This window comes from Diabrotica virgifera, chromosome 3, assembly GCF_917563875.1.
Source record: "Diabrotica virgifera virgifera chromosome 3, PGI_DIABVI_V3a".
NCBI lineage: Eukaryota > Metazoa > Arthropoda > Insecta > Coleoptera > Chrysomelidae > Diabrotica > Diabrotica virgifera.
The window spans coordinates 189,192,032-189,219,999 of record NC_065445.1 but is presented as its reverse complement, the minus strand read 5'-3'; the positions used below and the strand labels follow the sequence as shown (position 1 = coordinate 189,219,999).

The following is a 27,968-nucleotide window of genomic DNA, read 5'->3' as shown; positions in this document are numbered from 1 at the left end:
AAATATCAATGGGAAAAAAGAATGTTTTAATAGTAGGGGCTTAAAATAGCATTAAAATATATTATAACAAGTTATTCTGATTAAAAGTTTATTTTTAGATTATATAACAAGTTTTTGATGGAATTTAGGTGTAGAAAACTTTAAAATGCCGTTTTTTACATTCTCCTCCATTCCCAAAATACATGTCTTTCGATTTGACTGAAAATTTGCCCACAGATAACCAAAACACAGGACTTTAAATGTTAAAAGAAGTTTTATAGTTTTACAGCACAACAGAAATACGTGGAATAATTAAAGTGTCAAAAATATAGGCGGCTACTGTAATTAGGTACAATTAACTCTGAAAATATCGGCCCTATGAAAATAATGGTTAAAAAAATTGTAGTAATTATTGTAACGACGATTTATTTGGAACAATTTTAGTTTCTACCATTTTTGTCGAAAAGTTGAAAATGGAGGAGATATTGAACAAAAACCGCTGCTCTCAAACCAATCAGGTCTTATGATCGCGCCTTTACTGCATACGTACTACCTGAAATATTGATTTTAGCAAAAAATAAAAAATATCAAAATTGTATAAAATTTAATTCTTTCCACTTTTGTATAAGTATATTTTTGTTCAAAAACTAATAATAAACGAGATAATTCAATAATTCTGCTCTAACTGTCACTATTTTCGCCCCATAACTCGGAAAATATCGACGGCACAAAATAAAAGAAATTATTGAAACCATATTTTTAACAATTTCAGTCAAAACAGAGTAGCATCTTGCTGGGGTAGCTCGACATGCAAGATCAAATGCTAACCCGACTGGACTATATAATTTTGACTCAGATATTATTGCATGTAACTTTTCTTATATTGTAAAACTACACAAATTCTTTTAACCACTTAAAGTCCTGTGTTTTGGCTATCTGTGGGCAAATTATTAGCCAAATAGAAGAACATGTATTTTGGGAATGGGAGTAAATGTAAAAACAGTATTTTAATGTTTTCTACACTAAAATTTGATCAAAAACATCTTAAATCAAAAAACTTATTTCAATGCCTAATAATCACATTTTTGAGTCCCTTCTATTAAAACATTATTTGTTCCATTGATACTTTACGATAAAAAATTCAAATTTGTTTAAATAAATTCCAAATCACTCCGCCACTGCCACGATGAGTAGAATTCTATTTTGCTGCAAATTGCTTGCATATGCAATTCTACTGATTGTGATTCCACAATCCTGTGCTTACAATGTGTAAGTCCTGTGCTTGTTACGTACAGCATGTCTTGATGAAGATATTCAGACATACGTTCAACATTTAAATGCGCTGCATGATGACTTCAAAAACAGATTTGAAGATATTTTGATGATGGAAATACCACCACGGGTATTTTGTTACCTTTAGGTTTGTTCTGTTCAGAAGTAGATCTTTTCTTTCGATTAAGTTGAAATGTAAAGTTTATATATATTGTTTAAAGTGATAATTGCTAATGTAAAATTAGCAAAAATCATTGAAAGTAGAACATTAAATAAATGTACCGTTTACCGTTGTAGTTAAAATTGCGTAGAAAAACGTTATAGAACAATATTTGCGAAAAAATAGGTTATGTTAATAAAATTTCGTCTTATTGTGTTTTTTTGCTTCGTTTTTTGAATGTATGTATTTTTGTAAAAAAAATTATTCACGGCTTTAGAAAGTGACGTGTATTCATGTTCGTAGGAAATTTAATTTGAACAACTATTTTGTAGATGTATACAGGGTGTAACAAAAATACAGGTCATAAATTAAATCGCATATTATGGGACCAAAAATAGTTCGAATGAACCTAACTTACCTTAGTACAAATATGCACATAAAAAAAGTTACAGCCCTTTGAAGTTACAAAATGAAAATCGATTTTTTCGAATATATCGAAAACTATTGGAGATTTTTTGTTGAAAATGGACATGTGGCATTTTTATGGCAGGAAAATCTTAAAGAAAAATTATAGTGAAATTTGTGCACCCCATAAAAATTTTATGGGGATTTTGTTCCCTTAAACCCCCCCAAACTCTTGTGTACGTCTCAATTAAATTATTATTGTGGTACCATTAGTTAAATTCAATATTATTAAAACTTTTTTGCCTCTTAGTATTTTTTCGATAAGGCAGTTTTTATCGAGTTGAAGCTTATTTTTCAATATGTTTACATAAAAATTTTATGGGGGTTTTGTTCTTTTAAACCCCCCAAATGTTTGTGTACGTTCCAATTAAAATATTGCTGCGGTACCATTAGTTAAACACAGTGTTTTTAAAACTTTTTTTCCCTTTTTGTATTTTTTCGAAAAGGCACCTTTTATCGAGATGTGACTTCTTTTTTAACCAAGTCTCCATAATCGTACTTAACCATATACAAATATGTGGTGGATTTGACAAATATTCGAAATATCTCGATAAAAACTGACTTTTCGAAAAAGTACTAAGAGGCAAAAAAGTTTTAAAAACAGTGTGTTTAACTAATGGTACTATAATAATAATTTAATTGGAACGTACACAAAAGTTTGGGGGGGTTTAAAGGAACAAAACCTCATAAAATTTTTATGGGGTGTCCAGATTTCACTATAATTTTTTCTTAACCCGGCACCTGCCACGTGGCTTTGCAAGGCATCAACTGCCACATGGGGTGCTCACAGCACCCCTAAACAATTTTCTGTGATCCACTTGTTTATAAACAAAATAATGTGTTGAGTTACACAAGAATATAAAAAAACATGTTTAACATGTTTAAAATCTGACCTGACAAAAACACAAAAGAAATTTAAAACTTAAACTGCCAGATGATGACACCCCAATTCGACTTTAGAGCTGCAAGTTCAGAATGACACTAAATAACCACTTTAAACGCAAACAGATCTATGCTATATTATGTATATTATAGAAAGCTACTATGACGCACAGCACGGTTAACAAACTTAAAATACCAAATATTTGATGAAAATGTGTTATGGGGTGCTGGTAGCACCCCACGTGGCAGGTGCCGGGTTAAGATGATACTGTTGTTGATGATGATGTTTTCCATACATTCGAAAAAATCGATTTTCATTTTGTAACTTAAAAGGGCTGGAACTTTTTTTATGTGCACATTTGTACTAAGGTAAGTTAGGTTCAATCGAATTATTTTTGGTCCCAGAATATGTGATTAAATTTATGACCTGTATTTTTGTTACACCCTGTATATAGTATGGTGCAAATGAAAGGAATAAATTCGTTATTTCGTAAACCGGCGACTTTGCGGAAAAATCCCGAAACAGATCGATTTATATTTTTAAATTATGATATTTTGGCAAATATATCAGACAAGTGACGTCATCCATCTGGGTGTGATGACGTAATCGATGATTTTTTTAAATAAGGATAGGGGTCGTGTGCTAGCACATTTGAAAGGTTATTTAATTCTCTATTCAGTAATATAAACATTAACATCGTTATTTATACAGGGTGTCCAAAAACAATTTTTTATATTAAATTAATTGACAAAAAAAATTGACAACGAGAAATTGTATAGAAATCTTTAGTAACAAGTTTTGCCTAGGGTGTACTTTTTGTTCTCACCCATATTTAACTCAAGATATTACTTTTATTTTTAAAAATATCCGTAGAACCAAATTAACATTCGATAAAAGGCTGTCTTTTTAACAATAAATAATTTTTGAAAAATTTTTAAACAAGTAATAAATATGTTACAAGGGAATACGCATTAGGTGGACATTTTTTACCCACCCTTGAGCGTTTAAGGGTTAATGTCGCCGGTTTACGAAATAACGAATTTATTCCTTTCATTTTCACCACACTGTATACGAAAAATATATAGAACTCATTCTAATGCAATATTTTTGATATCTGGGGATCCATTGAACATATGAATTAATAAAACTCCTTAATCTTGTAGTTCTTATTAGCTCTCTTTTTTTTTGGATATAATGAATAATCTGTTACTCAAATAGTAAACTGAATATTATTTGTATTGTATTTGACATTAAAATAAAAAATGTTGTATTATTTTCATTCCTAAAAATTGGGATATAATTTATAAAAAATCGTTTTGTGACACCCTATAATCTACACCAATAACGATATAAAAGTTATTCAATACCAAAATGTTACGATTTGCCATTCATGAGTAAACAATACAAATGATAATCATTAAGTCTGAAATAGTCACGCGAATTTCTCTTATAATGATATGTAGAAATTGCAATATGCAAAAGTTACGTCACGTTATTTGTGTTACGAAGATGTTTTGTTATGAAATTATGAGAAGGATTATTAGACAATCGAAAAAATCCTTCTTGGCAATACTCTTATTAATATTTTATAGAGATTACGTATAGGTTACCAAGATATATAATTCTATGGGTAGTAGTGAAGAAATCAGTTTTTATTTATGGTGCATATACTTAAAAAATCAGCGTAGAACATTGAGAGTTTCTCTTTAACACGTCGACGGACAGTGCGTCAAATGTATAAGCAAGTGTTGTGACACTATATGTATTTTGCAAAGTAGAATAGGGAAAAATGTAACGTCTATAAATAGACGTTGTGTCACATTATATCAATGGAAATTAGACGTCTTAAGACGTTCTGTCCGTCAACGTGTTAAATAACACAAAGATCACTAAGCAAATCGATTACTCTTGCGTTCACCTTTTCCATTGGTGATTCACGATGAACATTGAACATGGCAATTCTGACTAACATTTATGTGCGTAAAAATTCATTGTTTATGAACTAATCATGCTTTACAAGTTTCAGAAATATTTTTTACTAAACATAAACAATTTTATTTGATGACATTATGATCCCATACCAGCCAAAGACCAGAAGAGAATTTCCCAACACGAGTAAGAACTCCCATAAATCAGGGATCTGAAGTACTTTGACCCATTACAGTGTCAGAAGTAACAGCAGCTTTAAAGGAAATGAAGAACCATCGATCGCCTGGTGATGAGCGTTATTGAGTTAATAAAAGCAGGAGGCGAAATTATATTACAAAATCAATGGGAAAACCCCAGTAGCTGGCTGTATACCATAATTAAAAAATCATTCGGAAGTAACAAACATTCATACAATGGTATAAAAAGTTTATTAAAAAAACTGTTAAAAAGTCATCCAAATGGATTGCAAAACGTTTTAGATCTAGATCAGATCATCTTAAGTGCCTAGAACGAAGTATTTCCACGTTAAAATGAATGCAAAAGGTTTAAATTGTGACTAGTTAAAGAAAAAATGTGGTAAATACTTACGTTCTTCTTAGTAGATAAAACTAACAACCTTATAAAATTGGTTACATCGAAAAGAGAAATATGGTTTACATGTTAATAATGTGATAATTGTAGCGACTCGATGTTAAAAGATTATATTTGTTAAGAGTTCTCAAAGGGCAACATGGTTCCCTTCTCGATAATAACGTGTGGTTCTTGCCAGTTCAATGGACACAGACCAAGGTGTAGGAGATGAAAATCGATTTGTCAGATAGAAGTGACATGACAGGACAGGTAGTCAATTTTTGGTTATGAATTTAAAAAGAGTGTAGTTTTGAATTTAGATTATTAGTTAAGCTGAATGGTTGTCAATAACTGTATTAAAGTGGAATTTAAATTATAATAAATTATATTCTATTGTAAAAGTCTAAAAGGCAACTCTCTGTTACAGAAAGAACTGTTATTAATGTTGATAAAAATATTATTCATAGTAAAATCAATGACGTTGCTGATGACAGTTTAAAAAAGACGAAAGTTTAATTTAGTTTGAAATAGAAAGGAAAAGGAAAATTACTTAAATGTAAACAACTTATAAACGGAAAAGGATATGATGCATAGTAATGTTGTAAAAGATAAAAAGGAGTAATGTTGGTTGCCTAATATTGTGGTTGTAATGGTTAATAACAAAATGAAGAGAATTTTTTTTTAATTTAATTGATTATTTGAATTAGTGAACTAATAATTTGAAATCTGTAGATGGTAATGGAGTAAACAGACTGAAATGGGTGAAATATATATTACTGTAAAAGTTTTTTTTAAAACGGAGAGAGAGGTTTAGCAGAAGCAAGTTAAAAACAAAATTATTTCTAAATTTTTTTAAAAGAGATAGAGTAATGGTGGTTGGGTGATATGATAATGTTGAAAAACTATAATTTTATTTAAATTACAGGAAGAATAGTATGTGTTTAATGAATATGACCTAAAAGATGTTGACCAAAAATTATATTACAATCAGTAAGCATACTGTTTAATAAATGCTTACATGTAGCTGTGATTCCAAAAGACTGGAACAATGCAGTGATAGTCTTGTTACACAAAAAAGGTGATATAACTAAATTAGAAAATTATAGACCCATTAGCTTCCATTATTATGAGAAATCATCTATGAGAATGCTGCATCAAGTATTAATATACTTGAAGACGGAAACAGTCACCTTAGGTCGAGGAGTACGACAAGGATATTTCACAAAAATTGTTGAAGGCAGCTCTAGAGTCAATATTTAAGAACACTCAATGACAAACTATGGGCATCAGTATTGGGACCGTGCAAGTTCGGCAAAGCGACACCTGGTTTCTACGCTCAGTAACATTTTTCGCACTTTTAATTATATTGGCCAATTATATTAGTCCTGGTTACTGGATAATTGTCAAGGCCATAGTCCAAAAAATAATAAGAAGAAAAAATAAGATTCAGGTTATGTTACTAAAACGTAAACAATTGTATGTAGTAAATAAAATTAGTTATTAAAATGCAGTACTGCAAGCAAAATACAATTAATTAAACTTACCTTTATATAATAATTGCATATCATATCAATATTGTGGAGCAATATATAATTTTTCTTCTTCAGTGACAGTAGGTATGAAATACACGTCATTTTGACAATTTCAATTGACAATATGAATTATTTAAGAAAGTTGCAATATTTCTACGCTATTCTCGCACGATCGTTTCTCGTATCCCCTCCAACTACTTGCACACCGCGAATAGATGAAGACAGATTAAATCATCTGACGTTTGCAGATGACGTAGTATTAATCGCAGACAACTTGTAAGATGCAGTTTCTATGATACATTCACTTAAAACTCTGTATGAGAGAGCAGGATTAAAAATAAACTTTGAAACTAGACTTATGAGAATTCTCATAATTAGCGAGAAAATAACTATTGACTATAATACTATACAACAAACAGACACTTACAAATATCTCGGACACAAGATGAAAATAAGCAGAGTTACATAACGAGCCATGGAACGTACAATGTGGTCGAGACCACATAACGAACCAACAAATCAGGCAAAGATCATGAGTTCAAGACGTCATCGAAAGAATCACAAGTGGAAATGGGCAGAGCATTTAGCTAATGGATGGTGGACAAGAGGAATCATAGAATGGAATCCGAGAAATTATAAAAAAAAGCCGAGGACGACCACCGACTACATGGATGGGCGAAGTAAATAGAAGAGCGGGAAACTGGCCACAAGCGGCACAGTGTAGAGAACACCAGAAATAACCAAGGGAGGCCTAGAATAGAATAGAAGAATAGAAATATGCTTTATTGTCACTGAAAATTTTTACAATTTTATGGACAAAGCTTACATACAGTCAAAAGAAAACATGATATCAATAACAAATAACAACAAGTACAATTTACTAAAATAAGATAAATTGTCAATATATGTACAGTATAATATAAGATATAAAAGCCAAGACAAAAACAATAATTTATTGCAAAATTTATATAAATTGCAAATTGAACATACTTACAAAAATATAATAAAATACATAAGGAACTGACAAGTTTATGCTACTGCGTATGAAACCCAATTTTCTTAGTTATTCATTAAGAAATTCTTCTATTGAATAGTATGGTCTTTTAGATAGATAGGCTTTTATCATTTTACGGAACTTTGAGAAAGATGTTACATATTTAAGTTGTAACGGGAGATGGTTGTACAGTTTCTTTGCGGAATATAATATAGATTTCTTTACTAACTCAGTGGATGGAATCGGTAAATAAATGTCAAAGATTGAATTTCTGGTGGAGAAAAGATGATTGGGTCTTGCTGGAAAGACATGAAGGTGTTTACGAATTAAACAAACCGTTTCTAGAATATATAAAGATGGAAGTGTTAAAATTCCGTGATCTCTGAAGTAACTTCTACAATGTGTAGATCTTCTGGGGCCAAACAGATATCTTATTTGCTCTTTTTTGCAATTTAAAAATAACATCAAATTGAGCAGCTGTACTAGAACCCCAAAAAGGAAGACCATATCGAAGATGAGACTCGAACAACGAAAAATATGTTATTTTAGAAGATGCTAAATTGAGTTCCCTTGAGACAGATCTTATTGCATAGCAAGCTGAGGCGAGTTTCTTACTTAACGAATCGATATGAAGGGACCATTTGAGGTTGCTGTCTAAAAAAATACAAAGAAATTTTACAGAATCAACGGTACTGATCTTAAGAGGCAAAGGTTGAAGAGCTCCTTTATAGGATAATGCTACTGTTTTATATACGTTAAAAGAGAGTAAATTAGAGTCAGACCAGGTCTTTATCGTCAGTAGATCCGAAGTTATAGTTTCATGAAGAGATACAATAGTTGAGTTGCTCCAAGTGATACTGGTATCATCAGCAAAAAGAAAAAATTTACCATCGATTTTTAAATTAGTGATGTCATTTGTAAAGATAAGGAACAGAAGAGGACCCAATACTGAACCTTGTGGTACTCCACATACAATGTTTTTGAGACTAGAGTCAGTATCATTTGCTCTAACTAGTTGTTTCCTATTATTCAAGTAGGATTGGAACCAATTTAAAGAAATACCTCGAATTCCATAGAATGACCTCTGAATTGGCCTATGTCGAATAGTGAACACGATTGGCTGCTTGATGAATCCAAATGACTATCAGTTTACTCTAATAACAAGCTTTTGCCATTGAATATAAAAAAAACTGAATTTTAAATTAGTTATAAAATAAACGTATTTAAAAATAAAACATTTTCATATCTCTCAGAATAAAACATATTTGTATACAAATAATTGCTTTATATTACCCTCTAATAAATCTTGATGTGATTAGGATTGCTTTTTTTAATTTAGTTGTTTCAAACCAGATTATGGACGAACTTGAAAAGTTGGTCCTTAACCTGAAATACTGAAAAAAGTTATTCTACTAAACGGGTACCGGCTAAGCAACATCATATATGCAGATGGCACATAGTATTTGCGGACAACGTAGAAGAACTACATGTTCTTATGAACAAAATCACGTATTACAGTCAACAACATGGACATAATACAAACGTTAAGAATACAAAGCTTATGATCAAGCCAAAAATAACAGAAGGTCGACTCTACCAAACACCTAGTGACGCACTACAACTACCTCGGCGCCATAATACATGAAAAATGGACCAACAACCAGGAGATAAGAGCGCGTACCGGAATGCCACAACCTCTCTCTTAGTATAAAAGTAAGAATGCTGCGATGCTACGTCTTCTCTCTCCCTTTTTATAGTGTTGAATCGTGGACCGTGAACGAAGATATGTGCAGAAGATATATGAGTCATTTGACATGTGGCTGTATCGGAGAATACTTAATATCCCGTGGACAGTCCGAGTCACAAATGAGGAGGTCCTTAAAAGAATGAAGAAGAACTGAGATGTACTGACCACCATTAAATCTCGAAAGTTACAATACTTCAGACACATTATTAATAAAAGATTCCGTAACAGCATAACATCAGTCAAGACATACCCAGGAGCTGATATCAAGTCAGACCATAACCCATTGATTGGCAAAATTAAGCTCAGGCTAAAAAAGGTTAGACGTAGTGTCAATCCAAAATTCGACATCAGGCTATTAAAAGACCAAAACACAGAACAGAGTGTAAAACGGTATATACAGAACAACTTGAATACCGTTATTCAATCGGATGTAATGGACCAGGAGATAGAAAAGTTGCATACAGTTTCACAAGACATACGTGAGAAATTCCTTAAACCACCAAAAATGAAGAAAAAATCGTGGATGACAAACGAGATTTTAGATATGATGGAAGAGAGGCGAAAGTCCAAAGATCAGGACATGTCATTATACAGAAGAATAGATAAAGAGATCAAAAAAGCAATTATAATAGCTAAGGATACACGACTAAGAGAACAGTGTGCGGAAATCCAGCAATTGCAACATAAACACGATTCATTCAATATGCACAAAAAAGTTAAAGAAGCTGCAGGCTTATACAAACATAGAAGAGGTGGGTGTTTGGCAGATAACCAAGGCAAACCACAGTTAAGTGTGGAAGAAAAACTAGACACGTGGAAAAAATATGTGAAAGTAACTTTTGCAGATGAAAGGCAGAATACCATTGAAGACACTGAATGCCAAACAGGACCCCCGATTACCATTGAAGAAGTCACGTCAGCTATTAAAACAACTAAAGATGGTAAAGCTGTAGGGCCTGATCAGTTTTATGTATAATTCCTAAAACTTATGGATGAACAAGGAATAAAATGGATAACAACTGCATTCAACAAAATATACGTAACTGGAAAAATACCCCAAAGCTGGTTAAAGTCGACCTTCGTAACTTTACCCAAAAAAGTAAATGCCAAAAGATGTGAAGACTACAGAACAATTAGCCTAATGAGCCACTTACTCAAAACGTTTCTGAAAGTGATACACGGTAGAATATATAAAAAATGCGAAGAGCAGGTATCATGGACGCAGTTTGGATTCCGCGATGCCTTAGGCACCCGAGAGGCTCTATTCGCTGTCCAAGTGGTTATGCAAAGATGCAGGGATGTTGACTGTGACGTGTATATTTAGGAGTGAGGCAAGGATGCATCCTGTCCCCGGCGCTGTTTAATATATACTCTGAATGTATCTTCGAGCAAGCGCTGGGAGAACTACAGGAAGGCGTATTAGTCAATGGAGTGCGTCTGAACAACATTAGATATGCCGACGACGCTGTAGTTTTTGCGGACAGTCTAGATGGTTTGCAAAGAATAATGTCTCGCATATCAGATATAAGTAGAGAATACGGACTTGATCTCAATACGAAAAAAACAAAGTACATGGTGGTCAGTAAGCGCGAAATATTAAATACACAGCCTTTGGTTAACCAACAACTAATTGACAGGGTCGACAGCTACACATACCTTGGTACCAACATAAACAGCCAGTGGGACCACTCAAGTGAAATAAAACAATGCATAGGAAAAGCGAGATCAACGTTAATAATGATGAAGTCTCTTTTCAGAAGCCACGATTTACCTCTTGCTACCAAAATCTCTATCATCAGATGCTATGTATTTTCTACGTTGTTGTACGGAGTAGAGGCCTGGGCACTTTCCGAGGCTTCTTTGAGAAAACTCGAGGCATTCGAGATGTGGTGTTACAGACGCATTTTGAGAATTTCGTGGGTGGATCGTGTGACTAATGTTAAGGTTTTACGTAGAATAGGCAAGGAATGAGAGATTATCAACACAATCAAAGAGCGCAAACTGGAATATTTTGGCCATGTTATGAGGAATGAACAGAGATATGGCTTGTTGCAACTCATTCTTCAGGGCAAGGTATTTGGAAAGAGTGGACCAGGGAGAAGAAGAATATCTTGGCTTCAAAACCTGAGAAAGGGGTTTAATACATCGACAGCCGGACTGTTCAGAATAGCAGCAAGCAAAGTTAGGATAGCCATGCTGATCGCCAACATGCGGAACGGATAGGCACCTTAAGAAGAAGAAGATACATTATGCAAAATGAATCCAGATATGCCCTCCTACAAGCCATCCTGCAATGGACAATATGTGAAAAGCGAGATACAGGAAGAAGAACCTGGTTAAAGGAATACCTGAAAGAATCCTGGTAAAGAACCTCAGAACCTGGTTGAATTTCTGTGCAGCTTTTCCGCCCTGCTGCAGATAAGATAAAAATTACCATGATGATCGCCAATATTCGTCACGCATAGGCATATCAAAAAGAAGAATGCCATCATAAAAAACAGCAGTTTGATTTCAAACAGTGTAATCCAGATTTCACCTTTCCTTCGCATAAAATTGTTTATTTAACATGTTCTTACTTTTACATAACTCTTACACTTGTAAAAATATATTACTGATGTACATACTTTACCCCTTGGCCAATTGCATCGATCTCCAAGCATAGCCAGACAGTAAGGGGAATCCCCTGGCGGAGATGTCTGATACATCCAATCCATGTGGGACATTTGCATGTAACCACTCAGAGTCGGAATATCCGATACTTCATTCTCGTCGCCTCCTGCTTCTATCAGCAAAACTGTCCAGTTGGAAATCTCTGATAGCCTGGAGGCTACTACCGCCCCAGCTGAACCGCCTCCTATCACTATGAAGTCGTATTCTGGTCGAACCTTTGAAAATGAGAAGTGTATAGGTTAACATTTAATAATGAATCATTATAAAGCTTATTTTTATCTATGATTTGCAAAAAGCAACAACTATACATTTAAAACAAATTCGATGGTGTCAAGGAACTTAATAAATTAAAAAAGTACCATTATTGAACAAATTCAATCGATAATAGGCAACACTAGACATACTACAATCATCAACCAAAATATATTGGAGTATTTGGGCACACAGCCAGAACAAAAGAAGGTATGGAAATATTAGTCTATAAAGGCAAAGTAGATGATAAAGGAACCCGAAGAAGATCGCCACTCAGATGGTCATACCAAATGCCCCAAATGGATGGTGAGATGGAATACACACACTTAGACTGTAGCAGGATTTGGTTTTAGTGCGTTTTGTTTGTAATAGGTTGACATATTGGTTAAAAACTCTTCCATTGTCCACTTTAATCTGTGCGAAGATTTTACCTTTTGCAGCGATATCAAGCGTTATCAGCGTTAATAAAGCTCTCACCTTGGGACGCATGTTCGTATAGATGTTAATTAGAACGGGCCAGAACGATTCTTTGGGGTAGCCCATTTTTTTAAGTTCGCCATCAGCTCTTTTTTCCATTTAGCTTTCATTTAGAAGGGTCTAGTATATAGCAAGGACCTAATAATCTTTACCAGATCGTAGGCAAGCAAAGTGAGTTTTGCAGGGTTCAGTAGTTCCTATATCGTAGCAGGCGCGAGGTCTACTAAGGCTACTCCCATTATCTCTCTCTGCTCAAATCCCTTCTCTATATAATCTGTTAAGTTCAGTACTTGGCTTGTGCAGGATATGCTTGGCCTGAAGCCTGCTTCCTGTGAAATTAGTTTTGAATCTAATTGCTTTCATATAATTTATATACAGTGCGCTGGAATAAGTGTTACCCCTCCCTATTAACTTATTTATTTTTATCATATAAGCAAAACGGTCGGACAGGTCGATTTTTAAAACGGTCATAGTATATTCTGGTATCAATGTTTCGAACTTTACGTGATCCCTCTTCAGGTGACAGGCATAACTTTAATTTTTTTAAATGGGATAGTACATCACGGGGCACCTCATTTAAAAGCTTTTGAGATACTGATTACAAGAATGTATAATACTTCAATCCTTTTTGAGAGCGTAGGCGCAAAGTTTTAGGTCGAATTATTTTTAAATGCATTCATTTTTTGCGGATCCTGAGAAAACTAATAAGTATTTTTGAAAAATTTAAACGCAAAATGAAATATTATGGTATTACCGAGGGTCTTAAGTCCCTGAGAACTTCTTTAATGATTATTTTAATAAGTTACAGGGGTGAAAAAAATAGACAATTGAGAGTGATTTTTAACTTAAGATATACAGTGGGTGATCATATTATTAGAGCCACCTCAGAAAATTTTACTTTTGTTTAATAATGTTTTTAGTTTTTTATTTATACGGTCCACGTTGCCTTTGAAACTTTAGACATGGATACTATGTTTCTGTTGGAGTGATTAGTGTTGAATAATAAAGTTTTTATTTCTGCTATTTTCCTCTGTGAGATGTTTTTGACTTTTCCCATGGTGTTCTGGTTCCACTAGTGTAACGAACGTGCAATGTTGACTAAATTCACCAAACATAGTATAGGACTGTCAGAATATCACTAGAGAGTGGTGGAAACTCTCAAAGTTTATTATAACTCTAAACACCAAGAATACAAAATAATAGGCACACGAGTTGCAAGCTAGGCTTGGCAGCACTGAAAAGCAATGGCATCTGAGTCACGCATTGCGACACATGCATGTTGCCACTATTGTCAGACTATTTATTACACTTTCATAAAATGTATCAAGATAGTCAAATGGAAACAAACGCATTGATATATTATACAGCTCAATTATATACCTTTTCTCTAAAACATAACTAGGTGGCTCTAATAATTTGATCACCCACTGTATAATTCAAAAGAAACTTTTTGTTTATTCTAAGGGACTTTCAGACCTGGGTAATAATGTATAATCTTTCATTCTACGTTTAAATTTTTCAAAAATACTTATTAGTTTTCTCAGGATCCGCAAAAAATAAATGCATTTAAAAATAATTCGACCGAAATTTTGCGCTTACGCTCTCAAGAAAAATTTAAGTATTATACATTTTTGTAATCCGTATCTAAAAAGCTTTTAAATGAGGTGTCACATGATGTACTTTCCGACTTAAAAAAATCAAAGTTATGCCTGTCACCTGAAGAGGGTTGACGTACAGTTCGAAACATCGATGCCAGAATATGCTACGATTGTTTTAAAAATCGACCTATCCGAGCGTTTTGCTTATGTGCTAAAAATAAATAAGTTAATAGGGAGGGTAACACTTATTCCAGCGCACTGTATGTAGGTGACATAGCAGGGATATCGGACGGTACCTACTGGGTAGTTGGGGGGGGCTTTCCCTGGTTTCAGAATTCCTAATACTTTTTATTTGCACCACAACTTTGGAATCTGGTAGGTAAACTGACAGTTGTTAACTAGGTTAAACACCCGTTGTCCCGCTTTTGGCCCGAAGTGCTTTTTCTGTTGTGTTAGGATTTCATACACGCCAGATGATTTTCTATTTTTCATGACATCCATTCATTGTTATCCAATAATAATAATCCAAATAATTATTATAGTGATTTAAAATTTGCAAGCAATCGCCTGTAACATCAAAACTTCAAAATGACTTAAATATTTTGTAGCATTAATCAATTTCCGAATAAAGTCCGAGGAGCTATGATGATTGCCGACCTCTGTTGCAGAGACAGAACTTGAAGAAGAAGATTGATCAATTGGTTTATACAGTAATTTATTGAACAATGGGAAAATATTTTCCCAAATACCATGCATTTGTTAAGCACCAACATTTCAAAGTATATAAGTATGAAAATTAAAAATATAATCAGTCCTTAAGAATTAGAATAATAGCCTACGGCCTACGGAATACGAGTATTATATCAGGCCAAAATATACATCCGTCCAAAATATCAATAAATTATACCTATATTAGCACACAAGCATCAATGTCTTATTAGAAAGAATCCTGGAGGTATTTAAAGGTTCTAAAAGGTATATGAGGGGTAGCTAATCAACCCCAATTCCGTTTTGGCTTTTGTTTTGCTTTGTTGTTTTATTAATCAATCGTAAAATGTAAAGAAGTCTTTTTTTGCCTATAAAACGTTTCTTAATATCCTAGAGAAAAATTGTTCAAATAAATATTATAGATCATGCAAAGTTCTTTAATTTTCAGAGTTTATAAATTATAATACGTAAACAGTTATTGACCGAGATAACCCTATTTTTGCAGTAATTTATTAATGTTGAAACTTTGTTTTTGGCAATTATCACATGTAATTATGACATGTAACACAACTACCTAAAATTGTGGCAGTTAATCAGTTATTAAAGTGTGCTAAATTTAAAACAGATCGACCAAATAGTTTATGGTAGGGGAGCAAAGTATGCTAAATGTGCAGTCACTCGAGCGCTTTGGGGATCTATTGGGTTGTGATTATTAGGTCCTAAAAACAAAAAAAAAAGAATGTGTGTGTACTTTGTACGCACTTAAGAAGTTATACTTCTATTATTATGATTTCAACGAAATTAATATACTTATACCCGGAAGTCCGGCTAACCCGGACCGATTTTTATCAGACAAATATTTCAACAATAAAAATGTATGTAATATAATATTTGAGAGATAATGCATATTTGTGTAATTTGAACTACATAATATACCATAGTAAAAATGACTCATGGCACACAACGTTCATTGTCGTGTTATCGAAAACAACAGGCACCTGTAGTATCCTTTATTTATTTGAAACTATCTTAACATTGTTTAGAAAAGATTATTAAAAAATTCTTTTTCAAACAATGGTCTTAGTCTTCACTGTTAGTAAATAACATAACTTCGTTGCGATTGAGACGGTATTGTGTGTAGTAAAGTCGCATTGTTCGCTTCGGTTCTGTAATCGTTCGTAGATCTATTCAGATTTTGTGTTTGCGTGTTTTTTTGTCTACGTAATGGCAATAAAACGTAAAAATGTTGTTTTTGTTTCAAAATGATAACAAAAGACAGTTTGGACAATCGGTGCAAAGCTAATAAAGCTAAAAATGAGACTCGACGACGCGACGCTTTGTATGTGTGGTTTTGTGCGGAACGCGAACGTGGTTTACCAGTGTCTGTGTGCCAATTATAACGGAGTTTATCTGTAAGCATACCATATTTTATTAATTTTTACAATTTTCTCCGGCTAACCCGGATTTTCGATAACCCGGATCGGCCGCGGTCCCGATTAATCCGAGTTAACAAGGTTCCACTGTATTTGCATTTTATTTAAATATTAAACTAACTTTCTTTACTTTTAAAAAATTTTTATTAAAACGATACCAAAAATATAAAAAAAAATACCAAGTTTCTTGTAAAAGGTATATATTAAAATACCCTAAATAAGGGTCACAATACAAAACGTTTTCGGATTAAGGAATCCATCATCAGTGTTTAAAAGCCCTAAAATTAAGTATAACCTAATTAAATGAGATAAAAGTTAAAATTGACAGAGGTTTTCAAGAACAAGAGGTCATACTTACAAAATTTGCATGCCTGAGCCACCAAAATGTATCGGGTAAAAACCCTTTAAATGTAAGTAATAAGAATGTTTTACATATTTATATAAAATTCATTGGATGGTATAGATAAACCTGGATGTTACCCAGGGCAACACAGGACTCTCCCCACGTGGTTGGAACTTTTTTTGGCGAAAACCTCACATATTGGATTTCAATGGCCAACTGACAATTGAATTCAAGAGCAACCCAAAATGACATCAAGAACTGTCAATGTAACCTAGTTGTAATATTACTTCAGCCACAACATTAAAGATTAATTTAAATGTTTTAAGATAAAAAACAGTATCAAATTTACAAATAGTAAAAATAAAAGATGTTCACAAAATATGAAAGATTTTATTCTAAAAATAATGCATTAATTAAGTATTCAAAATAGGGAAATGTAATGTTTACGTTACAGGAAGTTATGCAGTCAACAATACCAATAGGTGTTGTATCGGTGGTATAATTGCATTAAATGGCATAAAAAAAAATATGAATCGTCCGGGATTTGAACCCGGGACCTCTTGATCTCTGGTCACACGCTCTACTACTGAGCTATATCCCTTTTGCTTTGACAGGTTACAAGATTTCTCATACATACTACTACAGGCCATTTCAGATGAAGAAGTCCAAATATTCTACGACCAAATATCCTGTGCAATCAAGGAAAATCCTGGCCACTTCTTAATAATAGGCGGTGATTTCAACGCCAAAATAGGTACCAAGGAAGACCCCTCTGAAATAATATTGGGAAATTTTGAAAGCGAAGGCAGAAATGATAGAGGCAAACAACTGTTAACTTTTCTTTTGGAAAACAATCTCTATCAAATGAACAGCTTCTTTAAAAAGAAAAAACACAGAAGATGGACCTGGGAAAGTCCAGATGGAAAAACAAGGAACGAAATCGACTATTTCTTAACAAATAAAAAAGAATTATTTAAAGACGTAAATGTGTTAAACCAGTTCAGCACAAGCAGTGATCACAGGTTAGTAAGAGCTAAAATAACGATATCGATCGAAAAGGAAAGACTCAAAATGATAAATAAGAAACACCCAAAGAAATGGGTAAAACCAACTAATATTCAGGAGTTCGAAAAATATATTAATGATACATTGAAAGATACAACAACACCAGACATTAATATACTGAACAAGCAAATAATCACCACAATACAACAGGCTCAAACTAAATACTGTCCAACAAACCAAAAAGATGAAAAACTAAGTCAACCTACTAAAACCCTTATAGAACTAAGACGACAGATGAAAGGAGATACAAGTTCCAGCAAAGAAGCGCTAAATCAAATAAATAAAACTATCACAAAGTCAATAAGAAAAGACATAAGAAACTACAATGTAGAAAAAACAAAACAAGCAATAGAGCAAAATAAGAACATGAAAGTTTTGAAGAACGTAAGCGTACAAAAAGGAAAAATAGAAATCAACAAACTAAGAAACAGAACTGGAAAAGAAACTACAAACAGAGATGAAATATTAACAATAGTCGAAGAGTTCTACACCGAGTTATACAAATCAAGAAAAAAAGATGACAATGCGCAACCTCCAATTACAGTAAAAACTGGGGTATTAAATCAAGGATCGGATTTAATGCCCGATATAACAAAATCAGAAATCAAAGAGGCTCTGAAGAAAATGAAAAATAATCGAACCCCAGGTGAAGATGGAATAGTATCAGAAGCACTAAAAATTGGAGGAAATATACTACTTGAAAAAATTAAACAACTTTTCAATATCTGCCTTCACAACGCCAATATTCCAACAGACTGGAACAACGCTACTATGATTCTATTACACAAAGCAGGAGACAAAGCCAATTTAGAGAATTACAGACCGATTAGCCTCCTCAGCCATTTATATAAGTTATTTACGCGAATAATAGTTAATAGAATGGAAAGAAAGTTAGAGACTTATCAACCAAGAGAACAGGCAAGATTCCGAAAAAATTACGGAACAAATGACCATCTACAAAGTATAAAAACCCTGATAGAGAAAGTAGTGGAATACAATAAACCCCTAGTTCTAGTTTTTATCGATTTTCATAAAGCCTTTGACACAGTTGAACTTAGCAAAATATTACAGGCGCTTAAAGAATGCAGGCTAGATTATAGGTATACAAAATTATTACACAAAATATACTTACAGGCAACAACCACTGTCAAATTACATACTAACAGTAATCGCATAAAAATAGAACGGGGGGTTAGACAAGGAGACCCAATGTCACCTAAACTTTTTAATACGGTCTTAGAACATGCTTTCAAGAGTTTGGATTGGATGACAAAGGGAATAAAAATAGATGGAGAATACCTAAACAACTTACGTTTCGCCGATGATATAGTCATAGTAGCTGAGGATCTAGGTATGGCAAGAGAGATGGTACAAGAACTCGTTGTAGCTACAGAAAATGTAGGTTTAAATATAAACATCTCAAAAACAAAAATAATGACAAATTTGGTACCCAACCAGAACATCAGTATTGGTGGGAAGGAAATAGAACTCGTAGGTAGATATAAATACCTGGGACATGAAATTACGATTGGCAGGGATAACCAAACTCATGAGCTGAAGAGAAGAATCGGTCTTGGGTGGGCAGCATTTGGAAAACTGAGAGAAACTTTTAAAAGTGAGTTACTCACATGTCTAAAGAGAAAGGTATTCGATAGGTGCGTCCTCCCAGTCTTGACGTACGGATCAGAAACACTTACCTTAACTAAAGCCTCGGCTACCAAACTAAGAGTCACGCAGAGAAGAATGGAGCGGTCAATGTTAGGAATAACTCTGCGAGACAAAATCAGAAACGAAGAAATCAGGAGAAGAACAAAGGTGACTGACGTCATCGAGAGGATAGCCAGGTTGAAGTGGAGATGGGCAGGACACGTAGCCAGAATGACAGATGGGCGATGGACGAAGAGGTTATTGGAATGGAGGCCAAGAGAAGACAAGAGAAGCGTCGGTCGACCGCCTACAAGATGGACTGACGACTTAAGAAAGGTCAATAAAAACTGGATGAGGGCGGCGCAGGATAGATGGGGTTGGAAACGAGGGGAGGAGGCCTATGTTCAGCAGTGGACTTTTGAGGCTGGATGATGATGATGATGACTGACAACTTTAATACAAAATACTTTAAATATACTTACTATTATTATAAAATATCTTATTCCCGAGGAAGACAAATCCAAAGACACAAAAATTATAATAAATAATACATTTACTAAAAACACTAATATATTCTTTTCACACCTTTTCTTGCACTTATATATTTATACATAACTTAAAAGATTCAGCAACTAAACGCCATACTGTCTCTGTGCGCATGAGCGCTAGTCCTGTCGCCAGGGGGGGTACAACGGCCTCGTTAATTCAGATGGACTTACCCAAGTTTTTTTTATGTATTTTGACCCGTAGAACACGAATTTTTTGGGTAACAGTTGATCCGGATGTCGATAAGATTGTTATAGACCAAGAACTTGAGGAATCAAATAACAGCGATTTTTGGCAAAACAAAACAATATTTTATATTTTTTGGGTCATTTTAAGCAAAAAATATTTCTACAAGTTTTTTAGTAGGATGCACAGTTTTCGAGATAAACGCGGTTGAACTTTCAAAAAATCGAAAAACTGCAATTTTTAAACCCGAATAACTTTTGATTAAAAAATAAAATAGCAATTCTGCTTAGCGCCTTTGAAAGTTCAAGTCAAATTATGTCGGTTTTGATTATTTGCATTGCTAAAAATTTATTGTGTTATTGTTAAACAAAGCTACAAACAACTAGTACGTGAGTGATGTTTCTATGATTTCTCATTTAAAATCGAACGAGTAGGTAGAATAGGTACTAGTGCAATCAAGACTATTTCTACGTTACATGCGTTAAAACGCATGTAAAAGCACGGGAAACCCTACGTGTTTATAGCTTTGTTAAACAATAAAAAAATAAATTTTTACCAATGCAAATAATCAAAACCGATATAATTTGACTTAAACTTTCAAATGCGGTAAGCAGACTTGCTATTTTATTTTTTAATCAAAAGTTATTCGGGTTCAAAAATTGCAATTTTTCGATTTTTTTAAAGTTCAACCGCGTTTATCTCGAAAACTGTGCATCCTACGAAAAAACTTGTAGAAATATTTTTTACTTAAAATGGCCCAAAAAATACAAAATATTGTTTTGTTTTGCCAAAAATCGCTGTTATTTGATTCCTCAAGTTCTTGGTCTATAACAATCTTATCGACATCCGGATCAACTGTTACCCAAAAAATTCGTGTTCTACGGTTCAAAATACATAAAAAAAACTTGAGTAAGTCCATCTGAATTAACGAGGCCGTTGTACCCCCCCTGGCGACAGGACTACGCAGTATTATATAATTTTACTCTCAATCGCGCCTAAAGAAGTATAACTTCAAAAAGTTAAGTAAAATTTTCCATTTTAGTGGGGACTTCCCATTTTTTAATTTAATTTTCTATTTCCAACAATGGTTTTTCCGATTATAGTGCCATCTATCCATAATTCGAAAAAATATTTCGAATAAAAGTTGCTTATTTTTATTCAAAGAATCCATATCTACAATAAAAAATGGGGGCTCCCATTTAAGATTTTAAAGTAACCCTCCACCCACCTCCGTGGGGGGTCATGTTTGGTACCATTCGATAGATTTTTCAAAAATATTGAATAAGTGAATTTTGCAGTTTTTGCACCACCCCTCTCCGTGTGGGGTCATGTTTGGTATCTTTCGATTGATTTTTGAAAAATATTGAACACCTAGTTTTTAGCTTTTCGATCTGACGTTCATTTCGCGAGATATTCTATTTTTTGTGAAACTTTTTGACTCGCCCATTTCCGTACGCCCAGCTCAAATCGTCAGATTTTAGAAATAAACACTCTTTTGCATGTACTTAACTTACCTTATCTTAATCTGACAATTTCGAGTATTTTTAAGGATAGATTTTTTTTCGGGCCCCTCCTGAACGAACTCCCTTGTGTTAAGAGCCAATATATGGTAGAGGTACATCTGCAGGGTACCACGTTTCTCCCCATATGATAATCTGACGCGCTCGAGTAACTGCAAAAAACCCCGCTTGGACTCCCCTACCATTATAAGTTATTCAGTTTGTTTATCCCGGAGGGCGATTATTTAAACGAGTATACTTGCCCAAACAGTCATTCTAGAGGTATTTTGTAAATTGAAAATCAATTCCTTGAGGCTTCGTTTTTAAGGTATATTTAACAAACTTCAATATTTAATTAAATTTGTTACTAAAAAACAGTTTGGAAATGGCATTCTTTTTAGCTTATAAACATTTATAATAACTTTGATATATGTTATTAGCCACACTCTTGTAAGTAGGCTAAATGAAAAGCTGATGAAAAAGAACTTTCCAAAAAAAAACAGAACCTTCTACGGCCAATAACAAAAAACGGCCGAGATATTGCAGAAATGCGTTCTCCCATCCCATGTTCCATGGCGGTATTTTAGGATTACCATCAGTTAACGGGTTATGACTATTTACTCCTTCACTGCATATGATATCTATAAGTTGGATATTGATTTAGAATCGGTTCAAGTTTCTGCTCTCAATATTAATAAACAATGAAAATATGATTTAAAAAAAATACTATCTTGTTTGCTACTAGTCACATAAGGTTCTATTTTCTCAGGAGAGTGTGTTTTTACCAGTTTTTCATTGAGACTACTTATGTACAAGCTTGTGACATAAAAAATGTCAAAGTTATTATAAATGCTTATAAGCTAAAAAATCAACCCTTTTTCAAATCATTTTTTGATTTTTCAAACCAATTTTAAAAAATGTTGAATTTTTTTAATACACCTTAAGAATTAATTCTCAAAGAATCGATTACGATTTACGAAATACCTTTATAGTGATTGTTTAGACAAGTACAGTTGTTTAAATAATCACGAAAGTACCGTCACTTTAACGGGTTATAACTTTTTACTCCTTCACTGTATATGCCATAAATAAGTTGGATAATAAAATTTAAATCTTAATTTAGAAACGGTTCAATTTTCAGCTCGTATTGTTAATAAACGATGGAAATATGGTTTTAAGAATAACAAAATTCTGTCTTGTTTCCTATTGGCACAGAAGGTTGTGTTTTTTTGGAAAGTGTGTTTTTTTACCCCCCTTTCATTCCTACTTACAAGTGTGTGACATACAAGATGTTAAAGTTCTTATAAATTTTTATAAGCTAAAAAGTCAGGCAATTTTTTTAGTACACATTAAAAATGAAGCCTCAAAGAATCGATTATGATTTAAAAAATACTTCTAGAATAGGGTGACCAAACGTCTCATAAAAACGGGATTGTTCCATTTTTTAACGGTCCCGTATTTAGGTTAGGTTGATGATACACTTTTGCCGCGCCTCTCCTCGGGCCTTCTTCCTTTCTGCTTGACAGTTGGACCCGCCCATTTTGCAATCTTGCAGGCGGCTATCCAACTGGAGTCATGCAAGTCAGTGTGGCCAGGCCAGAACAGCACTCTATTTTTTTAAGATATGCCAGTATGTGTTTGCGATCCCTGCCCATAATTGTAGTACTGAAAGAATCTTTTTGCTTATGAACATTCAATCGACGGAGGAAAGGAACAAGATGGGAGTGGATACCCTTTCTGCAATTTTGCACGTATGTTTCAATGATTAGCTACGTCTCGATGGAGGCCCCTCGGATACTCCTTTAGCTGGAGGGTTTTGCTCCCAAACCCTCATTGGATGTGTCCCGTTTTTTCAAGTTTATGATTTGGCCACTCTACTATTAGTTCAGAAAGCCACTGCGCATCCGTTAGGAAAAATATTCCGATTCGGATTTTTTTGCACAATCTTACTCAAAAAGGACCCCTTTTAACAAATTTGCATGTTTTTTTAAACGTTTGTTTTTCCCAAAATTATTTTTTTTGCATGGAACAAAGTTTTTTTAGGTTTTTTGGATCATTCCAAACAGAAAAGGTCTTTAGTGACATTTTTCTAAAGTTGATAGTTTTTGACATATAAGCGATTAAAAATTGAAAAATTGCGAAATTGGCCATTTGTAACCCTCAAAAACTATGTGAAAAACTGAAAATTTTAATGTTGCCAAGGTAGGTAGATATTCTTTAAACATCGATTGATGAAATCCCGAAGAGTTTTTTGCAATACAATATTCAAAACTCCTTTGTTTTTTAATTGCTAATCAAGCGTGCGCGACACTATTTTCCACTGACAGTATGGTGCAAATGAAAGGAATAAATTCGTTATTTCGTAAACCGGTGACTTTAAGGAAAAATCTCGAAACAGATCTATTTTTATTTTTAAGTTATGATATTGTGGCATATATGGTATACTAGTGACGTCATCCATGTGGGCGTGATGACGTAATCGATGATTTTTTTAAATGGAAATAGGGATCGTGTGCTTGCTCATTTGAAAGGTTCTTCAATTCTCTATTCAGTAATATAAACATTTATATAATTATTTATACAGGGTGTCCTTCTACTTCTTTTTTTGTCAAATAATTTTTACACCTGTATAAATAATTATGTAAATGTTTACATTACTGAATAGAGAATTGAAGAACCTTTCAAATAAGTTACCACACGACCCCTATTCTCATTTAAGAAAATCATCGATTACGTCATCACGCCCAGACGTATGACGTCATTAGTATACTATATATGCCACAATATCATAACTTAAAAATAAAAATCGACCTGTTTCGGGTTTTTTCCTTAAAGTCGCAGGTTTACGAAATAACGAATTTATTCCTTTCATTTGTATACACTTGCAACGCGTTGCAAGTGTATACAGTATGGTGCAAATGAAAGGAATAAATTCGTTATTTCGTAAACCTGCGACTTTAAGGAAAAAACCCGAAACAGGTCGATTGTTATTCTTAAGTTATGATATTGTGGCATATATAGTATACTAATGACGTCATACGTCTGGGCGTGATGACGTAATCGATGATTTTCTAACTGCGAAATCGGCCATTTTTAACCTTCAAAACTATGTGAAAAACTTAAAATTTGAATGTTGCCAAGGTAGGTAGATACTCTTTAAACATCGATTGATGAAATCCCGAAGAGTTTTTTGCAATACAGTATTCAAAACTCCTTTGTTTTTAATTTCTAATCACGCGTGCGCGACTCTATTTTCCACCGTTTGGCAACATTCAAATTTTAAGTTTTTCACATAGTTTTGAAGGTTAAAAATGGCCGATTTCGCAGTTTTTCAATTTTTAATCGCTTATATGTCAAACACTATCAACTTTAGAGAAAAGTCACTTAAGACCTTTTCTGTTTGGAATGATCCAAAAAACCTAAAAAAACTTTGTTCCATGCAAAAAAAATAATTTTAGGAAAAAAAAACAAAAAAAAAAACGTTTAAAAAATTTTTGACCCACTTTTGGTCCGGCAACATGCAAATTTGTTAAAAAATTTTGAGTAAGATTTTGCAAAAAATCCGAATCGGAATATTTTTCCTAGAGGATGCGCAGTGGCTTTCTGGACTATATAGAATAACTCTTTGTGTGAATAAACAATCGCACTCTGGAATAAATAAATTAAATTAATAACTCATACTATTTGGTCGATGTATTTGAAACTTGCACACTTTAATAACTTAGTGACTACCGAGCGATTGCCGGTATAAGCAATCCCACACTTACTGACCAACGGCTTCGGGCGGATGAGTTGGTAAGTGGAAGGCCACTCTTTTGTCCTGGCGCTAAGAAATTGGCACCAAAGGCGAATGAATCAAGTAAATGATCAACGGCATAAGGATACAGAAGGCAAGGAGAAACCACTGTATTAAAGATCCAATTGGATATCTCTAGTACAATCATCATGGCTGTACAACGTACAATAAATTCTGGTATTGATCATGGACATCGGAAAACAAGATTCGGCAGGAGAGGTAATTCTCATGACAACAGGGCCTCTCAGGTCGTAACCCGGCGAAATCCCTGTTTTAAAGATGCAATAAATATTGGTACGTGGAACGTCAGAAGTATGTATGAACCTGGAAAAATGAACAATATTATACAAGAGATGCAAAGGTTAAATATCGATATTTTAGGTATCAGCGATACAAGGTGGTCGAGTTCAGGCAGCTTCGAGACAAACAACGGAATGATATATTTTTCAGGAAATAATGACCCACACCACAGATATGGAGTAGCAATTGTTGTATCAAAAAAAAATGATGCCGTCTGTTATTAACTTTACACCAGTGTCTGATAGAGTAATATTCCTTCAACTTCATACAAAAACTGTAAATCTTAATATCATACAGGTCTACGCTCCTACTGCAGAAAAATCAGATGAAGAGGTTGAGGAATTCTATGAACAAATTAACCATGTTCTAAAATCTATAAAGCCAAGAGACGTCACAATTATCCTTGGTGATTTTAATTCCAAAATTGGGGAAGGGAAAAGCGGCAAATATGTAGGAAATTATGGTCTCGGGTTAAGGAACGAGAGAGGAGACCGAATGTTACAGTTCTGCCAAGAAAACGATATGATTATTTCAAACACATTTTTTAAACTCCCCAAAAGAAGGCTTTATACGTGGACATCACCTCAACTAACGCACAGAAAATAGTTAGGAATCAAATAGACTTTGTGTTGATAAATGAAAGATACAAAAACGGCATAAAATCGGTTAAGGCGTACCCAGGCGCAGATGTTTCCTCGGACCACAATCCCTTGATAGCGCGTGTAAGCATTAAACTTAAGAAACCTTCACAAAGGGTAAAACCAGATTACATAGATACCAGCCGCTTACAGAACTCAAAAATCAAAGAAGAATTAAAGCAACAGATAAATGGTAACCTAAGAATGTTGTCTACAAAGGAACCAAACACGCACGTGGAAAACAAGTGGCAAGACTTAAAAGAAGCCCTAATAAAACCCGCTCAGAATATCCTTAGCAGAGGAAATACGACAAAAAGACAAGAATGGATGACAGAGAAAATTTTAAGTCTCATGGAGGAACGAAGATAGTTTAAGGGAAAATGCAAACAAAAATACAACGAGATACACAAGCAAATTAGAGATGAAATAAGGTCAGCGAAAGAAAACTTTTACAAAAGAAAATGTGAAGAAATTGAAGAACTGCAATTAAAACATGATACGTTTAACCTACATAAAAAGGTAAAAGAATTGGCAGGTATACAAAAAAGGAAGCATCCCAATGTGCTATACAACGCAAATGGACAAATAATAACTGACCTACAAGAAAAGCTTACGACCTGGAAGAATTATATAGAAGAACTCTTTGCCGCTGAAAGAGAGGATCATGATATTGGTAACATACAAGGTGAGGAAGGACCAAAAATCTCTAAAGAAGAAATACTATATGCTATAAAAACAATGAAAAATGGCAAATCACCGGGTCCAGATAGACTTCCATCGGAACTTCTTAAGCTTGTGGAAGATGAAACAGTAAATGTTTTGGTTAACCTCTTTAACTGCATTTATAAAACGGGAGAAATACCTAAGGAATTGCTTCTGTCAACTTTTGTGACTATTCCAAAGAAAACAAACGCAAAACTGTGCACCGACCATCGCACAATAAGCTTAATGGGACACACACTAAAAGTATTTCTTAAAGTGATACATACAAGAATTCACAAAAAACTAGACGCTGACATCAGTGATACTCAGTTCGGGTTTCGAAACGGGCTTGGAACAAGGGAAGCACTATTTGCACTTAATATCATGTGCCAAAGATGCCTGGATGTTAACCAGGATATATATATATATATATATATATATATATATATATATATATATATATATATATATATATATATATATATCATAATCTTATATATATATATATATATATATATATATCATAATCTTATATATATATATATATATATATATATATATATATGAAACTTAAAGC

The 27,968-nt window shown here is 33.7% G+C and overlaps 1 protein-coding gene across 1 annotated transcript in view; it reads right to left on the bottom strand.

The window, feature by feature from the left end:
* LOC114329241 (glucose dehydrogenase [FAD, quinone]-like) overlaps positions 1-27,968 on the bottom strand; it is a 133,963-nt gene that overhangs the window by 37,101 nt on the left and 68,894 nt on the right. Inside the window, exon 4 of the mRNA XM_028278287.2 lies at positions 12,156-12,416. Within this exon, the coding sequence (XP_028134088.1) occupies positions 12,156-12,416 (261 nt within the window). The remainder of the gene's footprint in view (positions 1-12,155; positions 12,417-27,968) is intronic.